The sequence below is a fragment of the Herpailurus yagouaroundi genome, unplaced genomic scaffold (genome assembly GCF_014898765.1).
Source record: "Herpailurus yagouaroundi ecotype Mexico unplaced genomic scaffold, PumYag 166, whole genome shotgun sequence".
NCBI classification, from domain to species: domain Eukaryota; kingdom Metazoa; phylum Chordata; class Mammalia; order Carnivora; family Felidae; genus Herpailurus; species Herpailurus yagouaroundi.
Window position 1 is genome coordinate 27,861,130 of NW_024412407.1, and position 22,146 is coordinate 27,883,275.

Genomic DNA, 22,146 nt, shown 5'->3' on the forward strand with positions numbered 1-22,146 from the left:
GGTTAGATCCTTCCCTCAGAGGTGCAGTCTGCAAGGGGGTTCAGAAAGTGGGATACAAAATCTCCCAGGGGGAGTCCCGAGGTGTGAGGTGAAGGTGGACTGGATAAAAACAGCTGCCCTTAAAGCTGTCTTCACGATCACCTAGCGTAAAAGAGGTTGCTTAGCACTGAGGAGAAGGAAAGAGAGGAGAAAATGGGCCCACTAACTCCTAGGAAAGGTGCGAGGGCTGTCACCCTAGGTCTCACAGTGTTCATGGTTAGAAGACAGTTTAGCAGAGGCAACTACACGGCACACAGACCATATAATTATTTTGACCTTCATAAGCCATCAATCATTTTAGCCCACTTTTCTGCGTAGGAAGTTGAACTGCCATTATTTTGACACATATCTAACTTCCCTACTAGTCCCTTTAAGGCACAGACCTACTTTTCCTTCTTGAAGACTAGCCTAGTACTTTGTATTTGTGGATCTGAAAAACAGAGGAAAGGCCCCTCTATCATCGTCCTTCAAACCTTCAGGGATCAGGAATCCTCACCCTGAAACTCCACACTTAAGATACTTGTTGAGAAGTCTGAAGAAAGCCTGTCTCTGATGCATGGAGTAGAAATCAGTATGACACGTGATTTCTCTTCTAGTGTTTTCCAGGGAAATGTTGGTGGCTCCAAAAATCTGGGTCTTGAATTCTACGTCTCATATTAATTTGGTGGTCTTTAGCATCTCTGCTGTGATATTTAGTCAATCTATGAGAACACATTTGAAGCATTTTACATAAGCTGATAAATATTATTGTATTAGCCCCTTTCATTGAGGGTGTGTTCTGAGAGGTGTTTGATAACAGAACAATTCCAGTGTTTTGTTTTGTTTTTTTCATTTATTGAGGTCATACTCAAATTCTTAATTTCTGTGTTTTCTTTCTCCTTCAAGGACACCAATTTATATATATTTTTAATGTGGAAAGTCTTGAAAGTCGTCTAGCTTAAGGAAAATATACAAAAAGTCTTGTTAACTAGCAATAGTTCATAGTCTATTTCTTGTGATACTTAATGATGTCTTCTATATTAGAACAGAGAACTCTGATATGTTTCTCACAGCAATGGAAGGAAATGTGTTTCTGCACAATTTTAGGTCTTTTGGTAAGACCTAAACACTGAAATATTAAAAAAAAAAAATAAAAACTAGTCATTAGAAAAAATTATAGACAATAAATTACTATTTATTATTAGGTAGCTTTCTTATCTTGAGGGCTTGTATCAGCTTTTATTTCTTTTGTCCCTGTTCCTCTCGACTGTCTTAAAAACTACGTATTTTAATTGTACATTATGGTATTCACTCACTTGAAATTCCAACTTCTTTTGTTGACCCACTACCAAGGAATCTACAGAATGTGAGGTACTAAAATTTCCTTTTTCCACCTGAAGTCCACCACCAGTGTCAAGCATGTACAGAGCTTTAACCAACCAAGGAGTTTTTTTTTTTTTTTTTCCTACATTTAAAGTCACACATATGAATGCATTCCTTACCTGGCTAAGAATACGGCCACATTTTCTTCCTATTTTTTCCACCAAATCAAAAATTGGAAAATTCCAAGTATTTAGCTGCTCCATAATTGAGTCCAAGTTATCCATGACAAGAGGTTCAGGAGCAAGAACTGGTTTGTCCTATAATGAAGAAGAAAATATTTTAAGAACATGTAATTTTTTTCTACGAAGCAATTTGTGCTTTGTTCAACAACTGAGTTTATAAAAATAAATGACTTAAAACTTCAGGGTGAATGAATAATCTTAAAAAAAAAAAAAGCAAGGTGAATAAGACATTGGTCCCAAAGTAAGGAGAGAAGGTCCTAATGCTGTTTCATACCATGAATTTTGCGTATTAGGTGCCTGTCTATTGCTGGTTCATATATGCCACAGAAAAAAATGGATGTTTCTTTCCTAATAGAACTGTTTTTCACCTACTATGGGATTCTTCAATAAAGACTAAAGGACTTTAGGATGCTCTGAAATTGTATATAAATTTATCTCTTTAGAAGTATATGTAAATTTTTCTGGGAGGGTTCCTGGTTTATATTGGACTTTCAAGAGAAACCCATGATGGGGGAGGAGTCAATCACCCCCTACTCGGCCAAATTTATATTATTGTTTCAAAATCAGCATTAATCCTATGATAACTGCCACATTTTTCACTATTTTTATTTAATTCATGTGATGTATGGTTTATAAAGAAACCCGCACTAAAGAAATGTAAAGACATTTTACAGTATGTTCTAAATGAGGATATTCTTAAGAGTACATTTACCAAAAGGTAAAAGTAAAAAATGATAGTGAGGATTAGGAAACATGGAAATTACATTATCTGACAATCTCTTTAAATTAAAAGTATAAATGGTAACTCAGGCAAAATAAAAATGATAATAGCAACAATGGATAATTACATGACAGTGAACTATTTTCTACTATTTGCTGCCTCCCCATGATTAATCAGACTCAAATGTATGCTTTTATCTTCTTTAAAAGGATCTCTATAAACACCCCAAATCAGTCATCATTAAAGGGTATTTTAACGGGTAGAAAGTGTCAGTATAAATCTAGCTTAATACAATAAGGAAAATAAATATTGGCATGCTTTCTAAATAAAGGAAGTGCTAGGAAAAAGTAGCAGAAGCCCTAAGACAACTAACATATTTCACTTTTACTGATGTTTATAAAATATTTTTTATTGGATGAAATAATTTTTTTTCTATGCACTTTTAGATTTACATTTTTAGATTCTAGGATTAAACACCTGTAATCACTTGTGGACATGAATATTTATGGTTTTAGTCACTAAACAATAGAATCATTAAGAGATTGATATACTTGCATAAGGAAAACATATACTGACACACATAGGTATGGCTATAACACATGTGTGTTCCAAAAGAGATATATCTGTAAATCTAACGACTCAGGGATCTGTTTCTAAGTCAATTTCTGTAACAGAAGGCAATCTCTCAAGTAAATGAATGAGCGCAGTGATATGGGGCTACCAGGAATATCATGGTCTCAGACGTGTAGGTGCCACAAGCCGAAGCTTTCCTTAGAGGCTCTCTCGGGCACTCGGTCTCATCTTCATTCTGTACAATATCACTGCTATCGCTGTTGTTATTGGTTTCATAATCAGAGGTAACTTGAGTAGTGTCATCTGCAATTACAAGAGAACAGATTATGATGAAACCTGCAAATGGAAAAAGGGGTCCTATGTGAGCGCATATTCCTAAGCGAGTAGGGATATAACTGCTTTCATGAGTTGACACACCAAGAAGGTGAGATCATGAAATGGAGAAAAGTACACATTTTTTAACCCAAGAAAATAGACAGAATTATGACCTGTGGTTTATATTACGCTCAGTAATTCCTCAGTAATAATATGTAGATCAGCAGTTTATACTTTTTACAAATCATATAACATTATGTTCCTTTTTCCTTTATGCATCTGCCAACATATTAAACCAGCAAGTAGCTGACAAAACACTAACTCCAGAATGGGCACATGGTAGAAGTTAGCTGACACCTGAGAACAAGGTGGTGTCTGTGGGACAAGGCACAGTAGCATGTGCTGAAGGACTGGGGACATCTTGTGTGTCCAATCTCCATAGGAAGCTGTGGCTTTCCTCCTTAGATGCCTCCTTCCACTGTCTCCCATTTCAATCAGCACTAAACTATGCTAACCAGAGGCCCAATCAGGTAATGTGAACAGTCTGTAGAACATGCTTCTGGGGCAAAGACCTCGAAAGAACCTTCTCATGGCTGAACAAGTGCCTGAATGAAGTTTACTGTGTGAGTGGCCATGTGCTGGACAGCACCGAAAGCACCTTATTTGTACTAACGCCTTTAAACCTACACAATCCTGAGGCGGGTTTTACAGCACATCACTGCATTACTCATATCCTTACTTTGCAGAAAGGAAATGGAGGCACAGAAGGGATAAGTAAATGGCTTAAGGCACACAGCTGGTAAATTTTGCCGCATGACTTTGAACCCATGAAATCGGACCCAACGTCCTATATTCTTTACTTTTGATAAAGCCTAGCTTTTTTTTTCTTTTATGGTTATTGCTAACATCCCTATGGAATCTTTGCTTTCTCCTAAGTCACAAATATATCTTCCTCTGTTTTCTTTCAGAACCTTTATTGTTTTAGCTTTTACATTTAGGTTTATGCTCCACCTCAGGACCATGTTTCATACGGTGTGCAGTAGGGGGTGAAATTCATTTTTTTCCAACCCTCTTGGAATGCTCTGGCATCTTTGTTGAAAATTCAGTGATGGTGTAGACACGGGTCTAATTTGGGGCTTTCTGATCTATTCCATTTGACCTATTTGCTGATCCTTATTCCTGCGCCACACTATCTTGATTACTATAGTTTAAGTCTTGAAGTCAGGTAAAGTATCTCCTCTTTGTTCTCCCTTCTCAGATGCGGATATTCTAGTATTGTTGTATGCCATCATACCTTTACTATCTAATTTTTCTGAAGTTGTTAGCGAATAATGGCTTTTGTTAGGTAGACTATTGCAATCAGGGGTATCTTATAAGAGTTTTCCAAGGACCTGCCTTTCTTCCATCTTTCTCATGAAGTTTGTTCTATGTTAGAATGAGACACAGCATGAAAATACAATCGACAAGTTTCAATCTCAGAATTTGTAGAAAAAATGAAGAACACTCAAAGGCCATAGTTCTACATGAGGCCACAAAGGAGATAAGAAACTACTACCCATATTCTATCAGACTCAGTAGAGTCAAAGAATATCAGGGACATAAGGAGGGGATATTCTGAGTCTTTAGAATGCTACAATATCACAGAGAATTCTCCTTTTGAATTTTTCTTGCCTGTGTCCCTTGACATATCTGCTGAAGCAGATAATCATGAACCATTCTTGCATACCTTTATCACCCTAAACTCTGTAGTTCAGAGAAGCCATTTTTTTCCTACCATGTAGATCTTCAGCGCTAACAAAAGCAAGTCCCTAGATCTGCATCAATAAAAATAAAATAATAATTACTGTAGTGATGGCAGCAAACAGTGGGTCACTGTTGACATTACTTACAGTGACCTAGATACTATTAAGTATTTTACTTGATTTTTTTAAATTGAAGTATAGTTGACATAAAATATTGTATTAGTGTCAGGTATACAAATAGTGATTCAATAATTATATACATTATGCAGTGCTTACCATAAGTGTAGTTACTGTACAGTTATGATATTAGTGACAATATTCCCTTTGCTCTACCTTTCATGCTCATGACTTATTTATCTTATAACTGGAAGTCTGCACCTCGTAATTCCCTTCACCTATTTTGCCCATCCCCTTACTCTATTCCATTCTGGCAATAACATTTTTTCCCTGTAGTTATGAGTTTGTTTCTGTTTGTTTGGTTTTCAGTTTCCACATATAAATGAAATCATGTGTTATTTGTCTTTCTCTGTCTGACTTATTTCACTTAGCATAATAGCCTCTAGGTCTACCCATGTTGTCACAAATGGCAAGATTTCATTATGTTTTTATGGCTGAGTAATATTCTGTCATGTGTTAGGTTGCTTCCATACCTTGGCTGTTGTAAATAATGCTGCAGTAAACATAAGAGTGCATATATCTTTTCAAATTAGTGTTTCCATTACATGTTTTAAGTAATTTAATTCTCACAACAATCCTGTCTGGTATGTACTGTTATCATCCACATCCACAGATGAAGGAATTGAGTCACAGAGATTACAATACAAACTAGTAGACAGTCAAATAAAGGTAAAACCAGCCTTGAATGCCTGTGTTCTTTTAACCTGTCCATAACATTGCCTCAAGAAAAAGCCTTTTTACAAGCTTATAGTGATTCTCAGCCTGTAATGGAGATCTCCAGAGAGTTCCCTAAAAGGGATGACCCTTCAGTGTCCAAGATAATATGACATTTCTATATAGTTCTACACATTATATAAAATGACTTCTAGTTTTAAAAATACATACATTTGTGTATAGATATTGAAAACCATTTTGGATAGCTTTGCATCAAAATTTTACCCACGATTAGCTCTTAGGTAGTAGGACTATGGATGATTTTGTCTTCCTTCACTATCTTTTTAAATTTGTTATCTAAAAAATCGGAAATATATGTTACCTTTTTGATCAGAGGAAAAAAAAAAAAGTAAACTGATTTCCATTTTAAGCAAAAGAATCCAAACAAAGAATTACCCGTTCTGCTTGGTGTCCGAATGGTGGCACTGCTTCTCTCCAGGGGCACAGCAGCAGGGGTCCCCTGGGGATATGGCCTGCCACAGCTGAGAAATATTGGAACAGCTGTAAGTATATTCTTTCTTTTCAAAAAGTCACAGGCATACACCATCTATGTACACATGAAGGGCAATAATAATCAAATCTTTCTATCTTCCACTTATTTGATAGAAAACCTCATTTTGCTTTATATACAGATGCTGATATGCTGATATACTGTTTTCTTTTTTGTGAGAATGTCATCAATACAAATGATCAGAAACTCCACTCAACGCTCATCTTCCTCTATAGTCTAGACCATAGTTGAGGTGAAACTACTGGCAAAATTGTTACGTTATTTAGAGAATCCTGGGATTGTCTGCTACCTATTTATAATAATGATTTTGGAGGTGCTGATGCACATTTAGTTAAAAAATGTTTCCCAGTGGAATCCCTTTGTATCTGCTTAAAAGCCTCATTATTAGATTTATTTCTGTGGATTAAGAGACATTTTATGCCCAAGGAGCCCTTTAAGAAAAGATTGCATATGTGAAAATAGAATGTTAGTATGTTAACTTTTTGTCACAAAATAAAAATTAATTTTTTTTAATATTGACCGGTCACTGTTAAGGCCCTAAGGAAATGAAGAAAGTAGAGATACATTTTGATGAAGAGTGAATGTAAAACTGACTATCACAGAACACTAGTTGAGAAAAACAGGCCAAAGGGGTATGTTGTGAGTGACCTAGAAAAAGGAAAATACTTGAGAGACTGGACTCTTTAACAGAGGACTTTGGAGAAATGTAGGACACTTACTTTCTCAACACTTTTGACTGTTTCATAAATTAAAAAGCAACCCCACAAATGGTTGGGCAAGTTTCTTCTCTTACTTATCTTGTTTAGAAACTCCATGGTTAGATTTTAATTCTGCCTTTTGCTTATGGGTTCTTTTCTTCTGCCTAATACTACAAATGGTCTTGGACGGTTTTGTTTGTTATTTAACCACAGATTATTCACTCTAAAAGGAAAAGAAATGAAATGGTTCATAATTTAATATATTAAACGTCTCATCACTTTTCTTTCCCCTGAATTGTGCTTAGATATGTGTTGTAGAGGTAAGCATTTTTCTAGGTAGAGAATATTTTCATCCTAAGTAAATTTATTTTCAAGCCTTAAACGTAAGTGGAAAAGCGTCACATGTGAAATATTTCTAATTATGAAATCCCATCACTTTGATTTAGGGAATCAAAAGAAAATGGACCAAAGTAGGGGAAAAAACAGACACAAATGATGGGCTTACATTCTGGGGTGACACTTGGTAGATGCCGGGTTTATTAGTTTTAAGAATTTTCATTGCAAGATAATACTTAAAAGGAACACTTAAATTAGTAGTCCAAATATACTACCTCTTATGCCAAAAAAATGGCTTGTTGCGTAGACATTACAGCAGCCAAAAGACGGATTCAATGCCAAACCCTTCGAGTTCAGCAGGGGAAACCACAATAATTAGTCGTGTGTTTCTGGAGCTCTCTGTGCCTACATGGGTGGTTGCCTTGAAGGCAATAATAGAACATGGTTTGAATTACAGATTTATAAAGCCCAAACAAATAAAAGACACACTACTGGATTTATAAACATTACTGAAAAAGCAGGCAGTGAAATTATCTTGTTTTTCTCCAAAACCTCTTTTATAAAAATCCCATTAACATTCTTCCTGCTAAATTCACAAAAAATAGACTGTGATGAGAAGAGCTGTGTGAGTGGTAGATCAGAACATCTCTGCTTTCTTTAGGCAACTTATTTCCCACAAGTCTGAAGCCCGCAGTGGGAGAGTCTCCCTAGAAATGCTGGAAGCAGATGTCCTTGATGGTGATTACTCCGCTGAGCTTTGTCTTGGCTTAGGATGCATACCACAAAAACATGTTTCTTAAGGATGTTCCATCAAACACTAGCTCCATGGGAAATTACTGTGTGTTCACCTAAAGAAATTGGTTATGTTGTCAGATATATTCAGGAAATGCTAGATGAGACAAAAATCAAGAGGTTTCTTTTTGCAGGACTTCTCAGAACTTTTAATAAAGTGATGTGTGTTGTGAATCGCTGAGGGAAATATATAGGATAGGTCTGTTTTACCACAGATCATGCTTTGTGTGAGGGGAGGTGGGGGGAAAGATGGAATTAATATTCCACATAAATTATTTCATTAAAAAAGCTGTCATAGAGAGGGTAACAGAATAACTTTTGGATGGTAAAATAACTTTTTACTCTGACCCTGGACCAGGAAACTAACAAAAATGATTTCCCTTTAAAAATATTTGTAAAGAGAAAAGAATATAGTTTTTGAATAAATGATCAGAAAATGAAACGTGTGAAGCTTAAATCTGGGTCTGTGAACCACCAGGTGATAGTAAACTATCAATATGTAAGTCATTTATGCAAATGGTTATCCTCAGTAACCTTAGAAAAGAAATAACACTCTCATGATTATACTTAGTTTAAAAACACTCAACTTTTGTAGTTAAAAGAATACTGTAATGCTTTAAAACCAGTTCTTCAAGTTGAAGCTATTTCTAGAGAACAATAATATTACTATATTAGTAAAAGAAGGTATTTCCTTCTCAGGACAATGTTGGCAAAATAAGTACTCTCACCATGCTAGGCCTTTTTTTTCTTATCCTCTGTGACAAGACATGACTTCTTATTTAAATTCTATTTAAAAATGATAGAGCAGTACAAACTGATTGCTTAATTGCATTCAGAGACCCATTTTTGGTCCAACTGTAACGTGTCATGTGTTATTTGCATATTTTCAAAGTGAGAATTGCATGCTTAAGATACCTTAAGATACCTTAAGCATTGCATGCTTAAAATACCCTTAAAATCAATATAAAATCCTCCCTGGATATAAAAATATTCCAACACATGGGGCGCCTGGATGCCTCGGTTGGGTGTCCGACTTCAGCTCAGGTCGTGATCTCACAGTTCATGGGTTCGAGCCCTGTGTTGGGTTCTGTGCTGGCAGCTTGGAGCCTGGAGCCTGCTTCAGATTCTGTGTCTCCCTCTCTCTACCCCTCCCCCACTCACACACACTCTCTCTCTCTCTCTCAAAAATCAATAAACATTAAAAAAATTTTTAAAAATTCCAACACAACATCCTATTATACTAAATGACTTGACAATTTTTTACTTACAGGTTTTATGCATTCTCCATCAGTAAGCAGAGGAAATATACAACTAATTATTTTATATCATCTCCAAAGTTTAGCTGTATGGACTGTATGGACTCTAAGCTTTATATTAACAGACAACCACAAAAAAAAAAATTAAGTTTCTATTCAACATAAAATACATTATCTTCTACTTTTCCTGTCCATTGCTTTGTCAAACCTCCACATAGCTACGTGGACTGGAGGTAAGTGTTCCTAAGAAGAAAACTAGTATTCGTTTTCTGATGAGTTAAACTCTAGTTAACACGATAAAATCCTTACCTGCTACATATAACAGGTGGAGGGAGGATCTGAGGAGATAGGTCAGGGGCACTCTGAGTATAAGTTAATGCCCTGTGAGAACTTAGGCCCTGTTTGGCAGCTGTGTTGGCAGATTCTGGAAATTTCACTGCAGAAATTTTGCTGACTGGGCTGCTGGCGGGGGTCCCTTGGGGAGGTGAGGAACAGGGCGACGAAAGAGGTGAAATTTTAGCTAGGGCACCTAGAAAGACAAAGATTTATTAAACCACTAAATAATTTTTTTGGAAATTAGAAACTGCAGCTCTTACGCTTCACCTTAGACCCCCTCTCACTCCATCAGGACCACGTGAGCACTCAGGCCATGGGGCTTGCCCTCTCTGCACACCACCATCTGGAGACAAGGTGTATAGTGGGGTGTCTCCATGGCATGAAATGGGAAGAATGGATCATCATGAAAAGATCAGTGGCAATGTTGGCAAGTTGAGCTAAAGCCTTGGTGTCCTGGAGTAACTTCAGGACAGAAGGATATTATTTTCTCCTCCCATCTTTGTTTCTTCTTGTCATTCTGACATAATAATTAAAATTTCCTCGTGTGCTTGCCTTCTCTAAGGTTGAGAAATTTTTAGCAGTAACAGGATCTGCTATTGTTTTAAACATTAACTTATCTGGAGCAGAGTTTGGCAGGTATCCGATGCTTAAAATTCGTAAATAAAGAAGATATATTTTTGAGAGGCAATTAACTTTATTAACCATCAACATTTTTAGTGAACCTACGTTATTGGTGTGAGACAGAACTCTGATCAGAATAGTATCCGTAGAAACCATTTAAAAATGTAATATGATGCATTTCAGATGAAACAAAAGGACTAAAGCCTAAATTTTAAGTGTTGATATCTGTGCCAAAGTGCGTTTACTCTTGATTGTGAAAACTGGCTTAGATTTCAAAGTGCTGATACTTGAGTACAGGGACGAGATCTTTTGAAGTTCCATTCTCCCAAACACAGAGGAGGCAGCCTGCACTGAAAACTGAAGAGAGAACTATCTTCTGAACAGCCATCTGCTTACTGTTTTCCAGCATTTTATGGCTGAACAACCTACTGTAAGGCAAATGAAATGAAATCTTGAGTTGTTTTCTATTTCTCACCACTCAAGGGAAACACACAACAGGCAGCTCTCACATCATTGACTAATATGTGTGGGGAACTAGCATCCGGCTTAGTTTGCTTCCAACGTCCAGTTCTCTCAAAAGTTTGATATATTACACCCGAAGATTTTTGGGTCCATTGAAAGTAATATTAAGCTTGCTGAAAGGCTTTTGTAATTTTCACATCTCTTGTTGGCATCATTATTTCTTTTGTTTTGTTATACTAGAGGAAAACTGTGCTCTTCCTTTGATAAATGTGGAAGCTGGGAGCCCCTCCTATCCTCCTACTCCTTTCAAATATTTCTGTTGTTGCTTTTTTACGTTCATTTATTTATTTTCGAGAGAAAGAGACAGCACAAATGGGGGAGAAGCAGAGAGAGAGGGAGAGGGTGAGAATCCCAAGCAGGTACCATGCTGTCAGTGCAGAGCTGGACTCGGGGCAAGATCCCACAAACCGTGAGATCACGACCTGAGCCAAAATCAAGAGTGACATGCTTAACCCCTTAACCGACTGAGCGACCCAGGCACCTCTCTATTATTGATACTTGATCAGTAGATTAATCACTTGCCTTCATAGGTAAAGAAATCATTCAAACTCAGGTTAAATAACCTTCCCATGGTCACAGTACTAATGAACAGGAGAATATGGAGTGAGTGCAGCTGTTCTTAGTAAAATGTGGTTTTAGCCCATACTTCTATCAGAGGCTGTCCGAGGAGGAAGAAGAATCCATGATCTGCTAGACAGCATCTGTACTGCACTTAACAACATGCCTAAGGGTTTTTATACTGACTTCTATGTCTTTGGAAAAGATTTAGCTATTTTACCAAAGACACTGACAAACCTACACAACATATAATCTCCTAAACAACCAAAACAAAAACTTCACTTAAGTCTTAGAGTTTCCCAACAAATCTATCATTGTGTGCAACAAGTGGGTTATAGGTGTCCTGTGAAGTACTAGGGCTGTAAATTTTTTTAAATAAGATTTTATTTGTAGCTTTCAGAATAAATTTAATTTTTAATATTATTTCTAATATTTTGTAATGATATTGTATTATATTTTTATAAAACAAAGGAAATAAAATTTTCACCAAGCTCTAAATCCTTTCCCCTTTCTCCACTGCTGTCTGTGGAACACTACTGTATTCACACGTTGTATCACATATAACACATCATAAAATCAGATCATACATCATATGCTCTGATGTAAAAAGGTTGGAAATGGCTAGTTTAATTTAGACTATTTGTTAGATTATGGCCACCTTCAGATAATCTTAGAAAAGCAGGGTAAACATAAGGAGCGGGATGGAGGTATGATGTTGTATAAAGTGTCTGCACAGAGAAATTGCGTGTCCTGTTCCAGAGACTAAGGATGAAGTAGCCAACAACAACAACAAAATCCCAGCTCTCGTGGAGCTTCCACTCTCTTGGAAAAGACAGAACCTCAAAAAAAAAAAAAAAAAAAAAAAAGAGGTGGAAGAGGTGGGGAAAGGAAGAGAAAAGAAAAAGAAGGAGAGGAGGAGGGATTAAAAGAAAAGAAACTCCGGTAGTTTTCAGTGATATAAAGAAAAGTTATGCAGAGAACATAGAACAAAGAACAGAAATTCAGAAATGTTCTAGGGGTAAAATTTGAACAGAGGCCTGGTGCAGTAAGGAAGACATTTAGACAGTACTGGGGGAAGCATGTTTCAGAAAGAGGGCCCTACCTGGGAGAAGTCAGAAGGTCAGTTGGGAGGTCAGTGTGGAAGGGAAAGCAGCTTAGTGAAGGGGAAGGAGGAGCAGGGGACAGGGAACATGTTCAGAGAATCTGCCAGGCAAGACTGTAGAGGGCTGATAGGCCAAGGCAAGATTTTAACTGCTATATTTTGGGAAAAAAAAAAAAAAAAAAAAAAAAAAAGACTTCTGACAGGCACTGCTTTAGGCAATTCTTTAATTATTTTGATAGTTAATTGCGACTTTTTGAGTTTTCCACCACTTTTTTTTTTAATCGAGTCCATGGGAGTAGTGCCATATGAGTCTTAATACAACATATTTTCTAAGGGAAATTTATGAGAAGAGTGATCTTTTTCATTGCAAATTCTTTATAGCTGCCAGCTGAGATTCTCAGAGAAATGCAATTCCCTCTTAAATACAAATTTAACAATCCACTCAATGATTAGAGTTCTTGGAACTCAAGGATTGACTAAATTTAAACAAACAGCAGACCTTAAGACTCCAAACTTACTGCCTGGGATGAAATTTAAAATAAACCTTGTAAGAGAGGAAAAGCACGTTGCTTCTGTAGTACTGTTAGTCTAATATTTTGAACACTTCTGACAAGTACAAGCCCTGGCAACAACCATGAAAAGAGGGATATTTGCCTTCAGTCACAAAGATGGCAACATAGGATGTTCCCAACTTAGCTCTCCCTCGCAAGAACAACCAACAACTACTCAATAAAAAAACACCACTGAGAGAGTCCTAGAACGTGGGGGTGAGGCTGAAGCACTCCCTCTGCACCACAGAGATCAAGACAGACTGCATTAGAAGGGTAAGAAAAGAAGCTACAGGATGACCACGCTGCTCTAACCCCAGCAAGCACAATAATGCACAAAGTCTCCCCTGAGATTCTGGTTCCTCCTGCAGGAAAAGACAACCCAAGTGGATAACGAGCACCCCTCCCAGAATTGTAGGTTGCTCTGTGGGAGTCCCTATTCTGATCTGTACCATGGCGACTGCAGGGGAATCTGTGAGGCTCAACCACTGGGGATCGGACTGTGATATGTAAGGGGGGTAGGGGTTTGCAACAACTAGGACATGGATCTTGGCAGATCAAGTTCATACAAGCAATGCCCAAATAGTAATCCTGACCAGCAGCTTTGCTCAGCTGCAGAACCAAGATGGGGGCACACACAAATCAGTGAACTTGGTGGGTGCAGATGTGCCTGATTCAGATTCTTAAGCAAGGAGTTTTGTCAGCTCTAAAGCTCAGTATGTCCATACCCAGGAAGGAAGTGAGTCATAGTCTCCCCCACTGTGGGGAGTGTCTCCCAGCCCCATCTGATCAAAAGGATTGGTGACAATTCCCAGAGGCAGTGAGGTCCGGTGGCACTTGAGCCAAGAGGTGCAAGGGCAGTGTGGAATACCCCAAGAGCAAAGCCAGTGCTGGGTGTGGAGTGTTCCCATGCTATGCACAGGCAGGGAGATTCATTCATAGCTAAGCCTGAGGGTGACTCCTAGCCACTCTCAACCTGAGAGCCTGTTTGGGAAACTGAAAATAGCTGGAATGATACCTCCCCCTCCTGCCCTGAGACAGTCCTACTCACTGTAGAGAGTGTCTTATCCCCAGCTGACCAACTCTTGGAAGCTGTGTGGTCCAGCATCACTGGAGCTGACAAATGGGCAGGGAGAACAGACAGCTTTCAGAACAAAGCCAGTGGCCCTGCTTGGTCGGGGAACATGAGATGTGGTACCGCTTGAGTTAAGACAACAAACAAAGAGCTTTGTAGGCTTTAGAGCTGCTTCTCCTGCTGTGCCCAAGCAGAGAATCTAAGTTTTTAGTCCTACTCGTTGCTAAATACAACCTATAGCTTGTCTGACCAGGGGTCTAAATAGAGCACACGGGAAGCTGCATAACCCATCAATAGCCTTACATACAGTGGCTCTTGAACAGAGAGCACAGCCTGTGGGTTCCCCCATCTGCAGAGCAAAACTGATGACCTTACCTAACCAGAGCATTCAATGTACACTCTGGCCTGATTCATGTCCCCAAACAACAAGCTGCATAGGTCCTGGGTCCCTGCTAGGGTCCCTGTCATAGTCTATTACTGTATATAATAGCAGTCCTGACCATCTACTAAGCCTGACCAGAGAATCAATGCATTGTGGAGCCCATACTACAGCCTCATTTACGTAGGGGACCAAGCCAACAGTCCTATCCAATTATTACCAGCCAGTGGCACACTCCTTCATTCCCAACCTCAGAGCGTGGACAGTTGTTTCACTCCAAAATAGACCACAATAGCAGGTCCTACCTGCCCAAAGACATTACCAGGAGACAACCCAGAGACAAACTGAGCTGACTGGTGAAAATTGTCTCTGTAGAGCAAACCTGCAAAGTCTGGAAAAGAAGCTCAGTTACTCAAATGCATAGATACCAACCTAAGAAATCAAGGATCACAAAAACATCAGGTAAATATGACACCACTAACATAAACTAATAAAGCTCCATAACTAATCCTAAAGAAATGAAGATCTATGAACTGTTTGACAAAGAATTCAGAATAACTCTCTTAAAGAAGTATAGTAAATTACAAGAAAACAGACAACTAGACAAAATTAGGAAAGCAATGCAAACAAAAAGAGAAGTCTGACAAGGAACTAGCAACCATCAAAACAAACCCAAAACCAAATGAACAAAAACCAAACAGAAATCCAAATTTTAAAGATAGAATAACCGAATTGAAGAACTTAATAGAGAGTTTCAAAAGTACATTTGGCCATGAAGAAGAAAGAATCAATGATCAGGAGAGTAGAACATTGCAAATTACACAGTCAGAGGACTAAAAGGAAAAGAGAATGAAAAAGAGTGAAAAATGCCTATGGGGATTATGGGGATACAATGAAAGGAAATGATATTTGTGTTATGGGAATTCCAGAATAAGAAAGGAAACAGATGGGACAGAAAGTATATTTAAAGCACCAATGGCTGGAAACTTCCCAAATCTGGGGAAAGAGATGGCCATCCAGATCCATGAGGTCCCAAAGACCCCTAAAAAGTTCAACCAAAATAGGGCTACACCAAGACAAATTACAATCAAAGTATCAAAAGTCAAAGACAAAGAATTTTAAGAGCAGCAAGAGAAAAGAGAGTTTGTATATATAAGAGAACTCCCATAAGATGATGGGCAGATTTTTCAACAGTACTTTTCAGGCCAGGATAAAATGGGATGATATATTTGGAATACTGAAAGAAAATAACTGTCAACCAAGAATTCTATACCTGATGAAGTTCTCCTTCAGAAACAAAGTAAGGATTAAAGACTCCCAAACAGACAAAAGCTGGGGGACTTTATTACCATCAGACCTGCTTTGTAAGAGATGCTAAGTACATCTTGACTGGAAGTAAAAGAATGGTAATTAACTTCATAAAAAGGTAGTGTAAATCTCACTGATAATGACAAATATAAACTCATAGATTCTGCAATATGGTAACAGTGGAGCACAATTCACTTACAGCTCTTCTTTAAAAGTCAAAAAAAAATGTAAAAATAATCATAACTACAATAATCTGTTATTAGTTATGCAACATAAATTACGTATAAATTATAATAGCAATATAATAATCTTAGATGTGAGGGAGACAAAAACTCAAAGTGTAAAGTTTATGGATTATATTGAAGCTAAGTTGTTATCAGTTTAAAATACCACAATTAGGGGGCACCTTGGGTGCCTCAGTCAGTTAAGTGTCTGACTCTAGGCTTCAGCTCAGGTCATGATCTCACCCTGTGTGGGGCTCTGTGCTGATGGCACGGAGCCTGCTTGGGATTCTCTCTCTCCTTCTCACTCTGTCCCTCGCCTCAAAATAAATAAAGAAACTTAAAAAATAATAAAATGAAATGGAATTAATAAAATTAAAATAAAATTAAAATAAAACATGGCATTTTAAGTTTAAGATACTGTATGTGTCATGGTAACCACAAGGGAAAAGCCTTTAATAATTACACAAAAAAATATGCTGAAGAAATGAAAGCATACAGATATCAAAAGACATTAAAATATAAAAATAAACAGCAGGCAAGGAAAAAATAAACAACAGACCTACAGAATAGCCAGGAAACAATTAACAAAATGGCAATAGTAAGTCCCTACCTATCAATAAATACTTTTTTTTTTTAATTTTTTTTCCAATGTTTATTTATTTTTGGGACAGAGAGAGACAGAGCATGAACGGGCGAGGGGCAGAGAGAGAGAGGGAGACACAGAATCAGAAACAGGCTCCAGGCCCTGAGCCATCAGCCCAGAGCCCGACGCGGGGCTCGAACTCACGGACCGTGAGATCGTGACCTGGTTGAAGTCGGACGCTTAACCGACTGCGCCACCCAGGCGCCCCTCAATAAATACTTTAAATGGAAACAGATTAAGTTTTCCAATTAAAAGACACAGAATGGCCAACTGTGAAAAAAACATGATTCAACAACACACTGCCTTAAAGATACTCACTTTAACCTTAAAGGCACAGTAGACTGAGAGGGAAGGAAAAAGACATTTCAAGAAAATAGGTAACCCAGAAAAAACGGAGTAGCAATACTTTTTTCAGACAAAATAGACTTTGAATTAAAAATGGTAAAAACAAAGAACATTATTTATAATGTTACAGCATTATTTATAATGTTACAGCATATGTCTTTACAGCAAGAAGACATAACACTTATAAAATATTTATGCAACCAACATTGGAGCACCTAAATACATAAAGCAAAAACTAACAGAGCTACAAGAAGAAATATAGTAATAGCTGGGAACTTTAATACCTGACTGTCCACAATACATGGATCAGCCAGAGAGAATCAGTTAGGAAACAGCAAATTTGCACAACTATAGACCAAATGGACCCAAAAGACTAATAATAGAATAATCTACCCAAAGCAGAATACACATTTATCTCAAGCACACATAGAACATTTTCTAGGATAGACCATATGTTAGGCCGCAAAACAAGTCTTAGCAAATTCAAGAAGACTGAAATCAGGGGCACTTGGGTGGCTCAATCGGTTAAGCATCTGACTTCAGCTCAGTTCATGATCTCGTGGTCTGAGTTCCAGCCTAGATTAGGCTCTGTGCTCACAGCTTTGAGCCTAGAGCCTGCTTCAGATTCTGTGTCTCCCTCTCTCTCTGCTCCTCCCCTGCTCACTTTCCCTCTCTCTCAAAAATAAATAAACATAAAAACATTTAAAAAAAGAAAGAAGATTGAAATCATACCAAGTACCTTCGCTAACTACAATGGCACAAATCTAGAAATCAGTAACAAGATGAAAACTGTAAAAATTCAGAAACCCATGGAAATCAAACAATACCTTCCTGAACAACTAACGGATCAAAGAAATTAAAAGGAATTTAAAAAGTGTCTTAAGACAAATGGAAAGACCACACATCAGAAACTGTGGGATGCAGCAAAAGCAGTTCTGGTAGGAAAGTTCATAGCACAAATGCCTACATTAAGAAGAAAGATCCCAAATAAACAAGTTAAAATCTACATCTTAAGAACTAGATAAAGAAGAACAACTTGAACTCAGAGTTGGCAGAATAAAAGGAATAATAAAGAGTAGAGCAGAAATAAATGAAATAGAAAAAGAAAAACCACAGAGTAGATTAACCAAACTAAGAATTGGTTCTCTGCAAAGATAAACAACACTGACAAACCCTTAGCTAAAAGAAGCAAGGGAAAAAGAGAAAGGGCCCAAATCAACAAAATATAAATGAAAAAGGAGACAATACAATGAATACCACAGAAATTCAAAGGATCAAAAGAGGCTACTACAAATAACTATATACCAACAAGCTGGACAACCTAGAAGAAATGGAAAAATTCTTGGAAACCTGTAATTTACCAAGACCAAAGCAGGAAGAAACAAAATCTGAACACATTAATTACTAGTAAGAAGGTTGAATCAGTAATCAACCTTCCCAATGAAGAAAAGCCAGATGGTCTCTCTCGTAAATTTTACCAAATATTTAAAGATTAGCACCAATTCTTTCCAAACTCTTCCAAAAAATATTGAAAACAAGTAAAAACTCTCAAATTCACTTCATGAAAATGAAAACATTCACAAAAAAAATCTGTGTCCCATGAAAACAACCTAAGTAACTATCAATGGATAAATGGATAAATTACACACACACACACACATCACACACACACACGTGTGTGTGTGATGTGTGTATAATGAAATATTGTTTAGCCATTTAAAAAAAAACAAGGAAATCTTACCAAAGGCAACAACATGGATGGACCTTGAAGACATTTGCTAAGTGAAATAAGACAGAGAAAGACAAACATTGTATGATCTTACTTATATGTGGAAGCTTTAAATAAACAAAACTAAAAGCACCAAACTGAGAAAAAGAGATCAGACTGTGGTTACCAGAAGCAGGGGGTGGGTGGAGGAGAAATTAGAGGAAAGTGGTCAAAAGGTACAAGCTTTCAGTTAGGAGGTAAATAATGTAGGGATGTAATGTACAACATAAGGACTATAGCTAACACAGCTGTATGATATACAGAAAAGTTAAGAGTGTAAATCATGTGTGTTCCAAGCACAAGGAGAACATTTTTTGTCCTTTTTTTTGTTTGTCTTTCTTTTCTTTTTATTATATCTATAATGAGAAAGATGGATGTTGTCTGAGCCTATCATGGTAATAACTTCACAATATATGTAAATCAAACCATCATGCTGCACACCTTAAACTTGCACAGTGATGTGTCAATTATTTTTCAATAAAACTGGTGGGAAAGCAGGAGTATTTTTATATTGTAGGTGAGAAAATAAAGGTATAAACATATAAATTCCCTTTTTCCCAAATCAAAGTATTTCATACACTGCACAGTAAAGTTTTAATAACAAAAAGAATTAGGGATGCTATAGAAAATGGGTACATATTTACATTTTTAGTCTTTGGGTAGAAAGAGATATATCAGTGCTAAGAATAACCAAATACTCTTTATTTCTAGAAAGGGTAGATTACAAGCAAAATTATCAGATGCAAGGAAGAGGATTCCAAGGAAACAAGAGAAATGCCCTTCTTACAAATCTTCAAGAACAAATTATATTCTAGGTTTGTTTGTTTTTTAACTTGATCATGTACTAAGTTAGAAGACTTAACTTTATGAGCTTTGGAGTATCATCCAATTTCATGTTGCACATTTACACATGCACATGCATGGGGTGGGGAAGGGATTCAGTTAAACATATTCTTTATTTTTATTTATTTATTTTTTTAACATTTATTTATTGCTGAGAGAGAGACAGAGCATAAGCAGGCGAGGGGCAGAGAGGGAGGGAGACACGGAATCCAAGCTCTGATCTGAGCTGTCAGGACAGAGCCTGACACAGGGCTCGAACCCATAACTGTGAGATCATAACCTGAGCCTAAGCTGGATGCGTAACCAACTGAGCCACCCCGGCACCCCTAAACATGCATTCTTAATTTTATTTATCATTTTGTATTTGAGACTCCAGGAAAAAGATACAGCTTATGAAATATAAATCTTTGAATGATTCAAACCATCCTGATGTGAAATACTTAAAACTGACACATTTAAAAAAAATTAAAAATGTAACTTTAAAATTTTAAAATCTCAACTCCTTTGAGTGATTCAGTTTTTAATTCCTTGCTTCTAAGAGCATGAGAAAATGTGTCAAGACACTAGGAATTCTGGACAATTAAAGGGAGATGATAAACAATACTGGAGGAAAATTACTTAAGTGAATCCATCTGTTTTATGCTGTAAAACTCTCATTTTAATTTTAATTGAACAAGAAAGGAGTGAGCATGTCTAATAAATACATGTCTCTTTTTTATGCCCTCAGTAAAATGGACAGCCCTAATATTTTTCCAAAACAGAAAACGTATCTACCGTATGGAGAATGCAAAAAGAAACAACCCCCTCCCCCGCAACCACCGAGCACCATAATTAAAGTTCTCTCTCACCTCAAATTTTCTGTAGGGAAAACTCCGTCTACCTTGTAGGTGTAGAGAGATTTGTAATCACTGTAAAAGGATTATAAGAATCTTATAAAAATGAAAAGAATCTTGAAAGGTTCTACTGCAAATGCAGTATGACCTGGAGGAATTTTAAAAGCAGAATGACAATGGCAGCTCTACATTGCCAGTGACTCCTAATAAAAAAGTTTGAAAATGTAAATTATATTTAAATATCCTGTTCCTGCGCTTTAATCAAAGGACTTCTATGTGATTTTATCCATTTATATTAGCAATTGTATAATAATTGGTTTGTTTCAACTATTTATATTAACATTGATTGAGCTAGAGAATACACTGTTTTACTTGATTCGTGGAAGGAATAGATTTCATTAGTTCCCTCTGGAAACATTTACCTTTCAGTGTTTATTCTCTATGCTTGCATCCCCCTATCTCTCTTGCCTATTACTTCTTACTTTCCTCCTCCTATTCTCTTCACACTTCATTTGGTTCCATTTCCTTATACTCTTTGCCACATAAAGGGGCTTTTCCTAGCCCCTTTCCACATAGGCATCTCAGTCAATAACATCAAACAGATCACACCCACTTAGCTCAATCAACACCAATACGTCATCAATGCAGAAAAACAAAGGTTTCAAAACAGAAGAGCCCATCTGATCAGGAAGAACTGTAATTGAATTTCAGCTCTCTGATTCTTGATGGACTTTCTTCCCTCTTGGCAGACTTTCAGGGATTTGTTTAGTTGAATTCAGCATGCATAGGATGTAGGTTATTTTATAAACATTTAGTTCTGCTGTGACAGCAATCTAAGTATGTCACAATGTGAAATCCCCTCCAAAGTAATCATGATGGAGATACCTTATGTACTTTATGGCAAGAATGGAGAGAGGCTCTCACCATGCCTGGGTTCTAATTTCTACCATCTGCCTTTGGGGTATGTAACATGGAAATTTTTTTCTTTTTGTACTCTGTTCTTTCTTCTTGACTACAGTTGTATAATCTGAGGAGTAGGACACAGGAAGATGAGGCTGTTCCTCATGTCTGTGCCATCATTTGCTCTTTATCTCCAGTGAATGCACTAACTATAGTTTTCAGCCTTTTTTTTAATTGACATATAATTGACATGGAACATCACTTTCAGGTGTACAATGATTCAGCATTTGTACACCAATTTTGGTATATGTGCTGTCAAAATGAGCACATTGGTTGTTTATTTTGATAATTTTAATTTTCTAACCTAAATGAAGAAACTGAGAGATACAAAATCAAATCCTTCCATTGTCATGTACTTGGCCAGACAGGAACAACAACAAAAAAAGAAAATCCTAATTTTAAATTACCTCCATTTGTTGTCATCAATTTTCTTCTAGTATAAAGTCATTGGGACAAAATAAAAGATTCAGGAATAACTGTGAACTTGGGCAAGTTACTTAACATCTTTGTGCCTCAGGCTCCTCATCTGAGTCCTTTTCCTGAGCTACACAAGAAAGTAGAACATTTACATTTATATTTCATCCCTTATGGTACATATTATTATTGTCTGATATTTTAATACTGTCCTTAAAAATTAAAAAAAATACTTACAAATCTAAAAAT

The 22,146-nt window shown here is 37.0% G+C and overlaps 1 protein-coding gene across 2 annotated transcripts in view; it reads right to left on the minus strand.

Moving 5' to 3' along the window:
- Positions 1-22,146, minus strand: part of PDE3A (phosphodiesterase 3A) — a 323,656-nt gene that overhangs the window by 33,705 nt on the left and 267,805 nt on the right. For both annotated transcript variants that reach the window (XM_040488738.1, XM_040488739.1), the window contains 4 exons: positions 9,728-9,947; positions 6,222-6,307; positions 3,026-3,180; positions 1,521-1,658 (listed from right to left, as the gene is read on the minus strand). In XM_040488738.1, the coding sequence (XP_040344672.1) occupies positions 1,521-1,658; positions 3,026-3,180; positions 6,222-6,307; positions 9,728-9,947 (599 nt within the window). The remainder of the gene's footprint in view (positions 1-1,520; positions 1,659-3,025; positions 3,181-6,221; positions 6,308-9,727; positions 9,948-22,146) is intronic.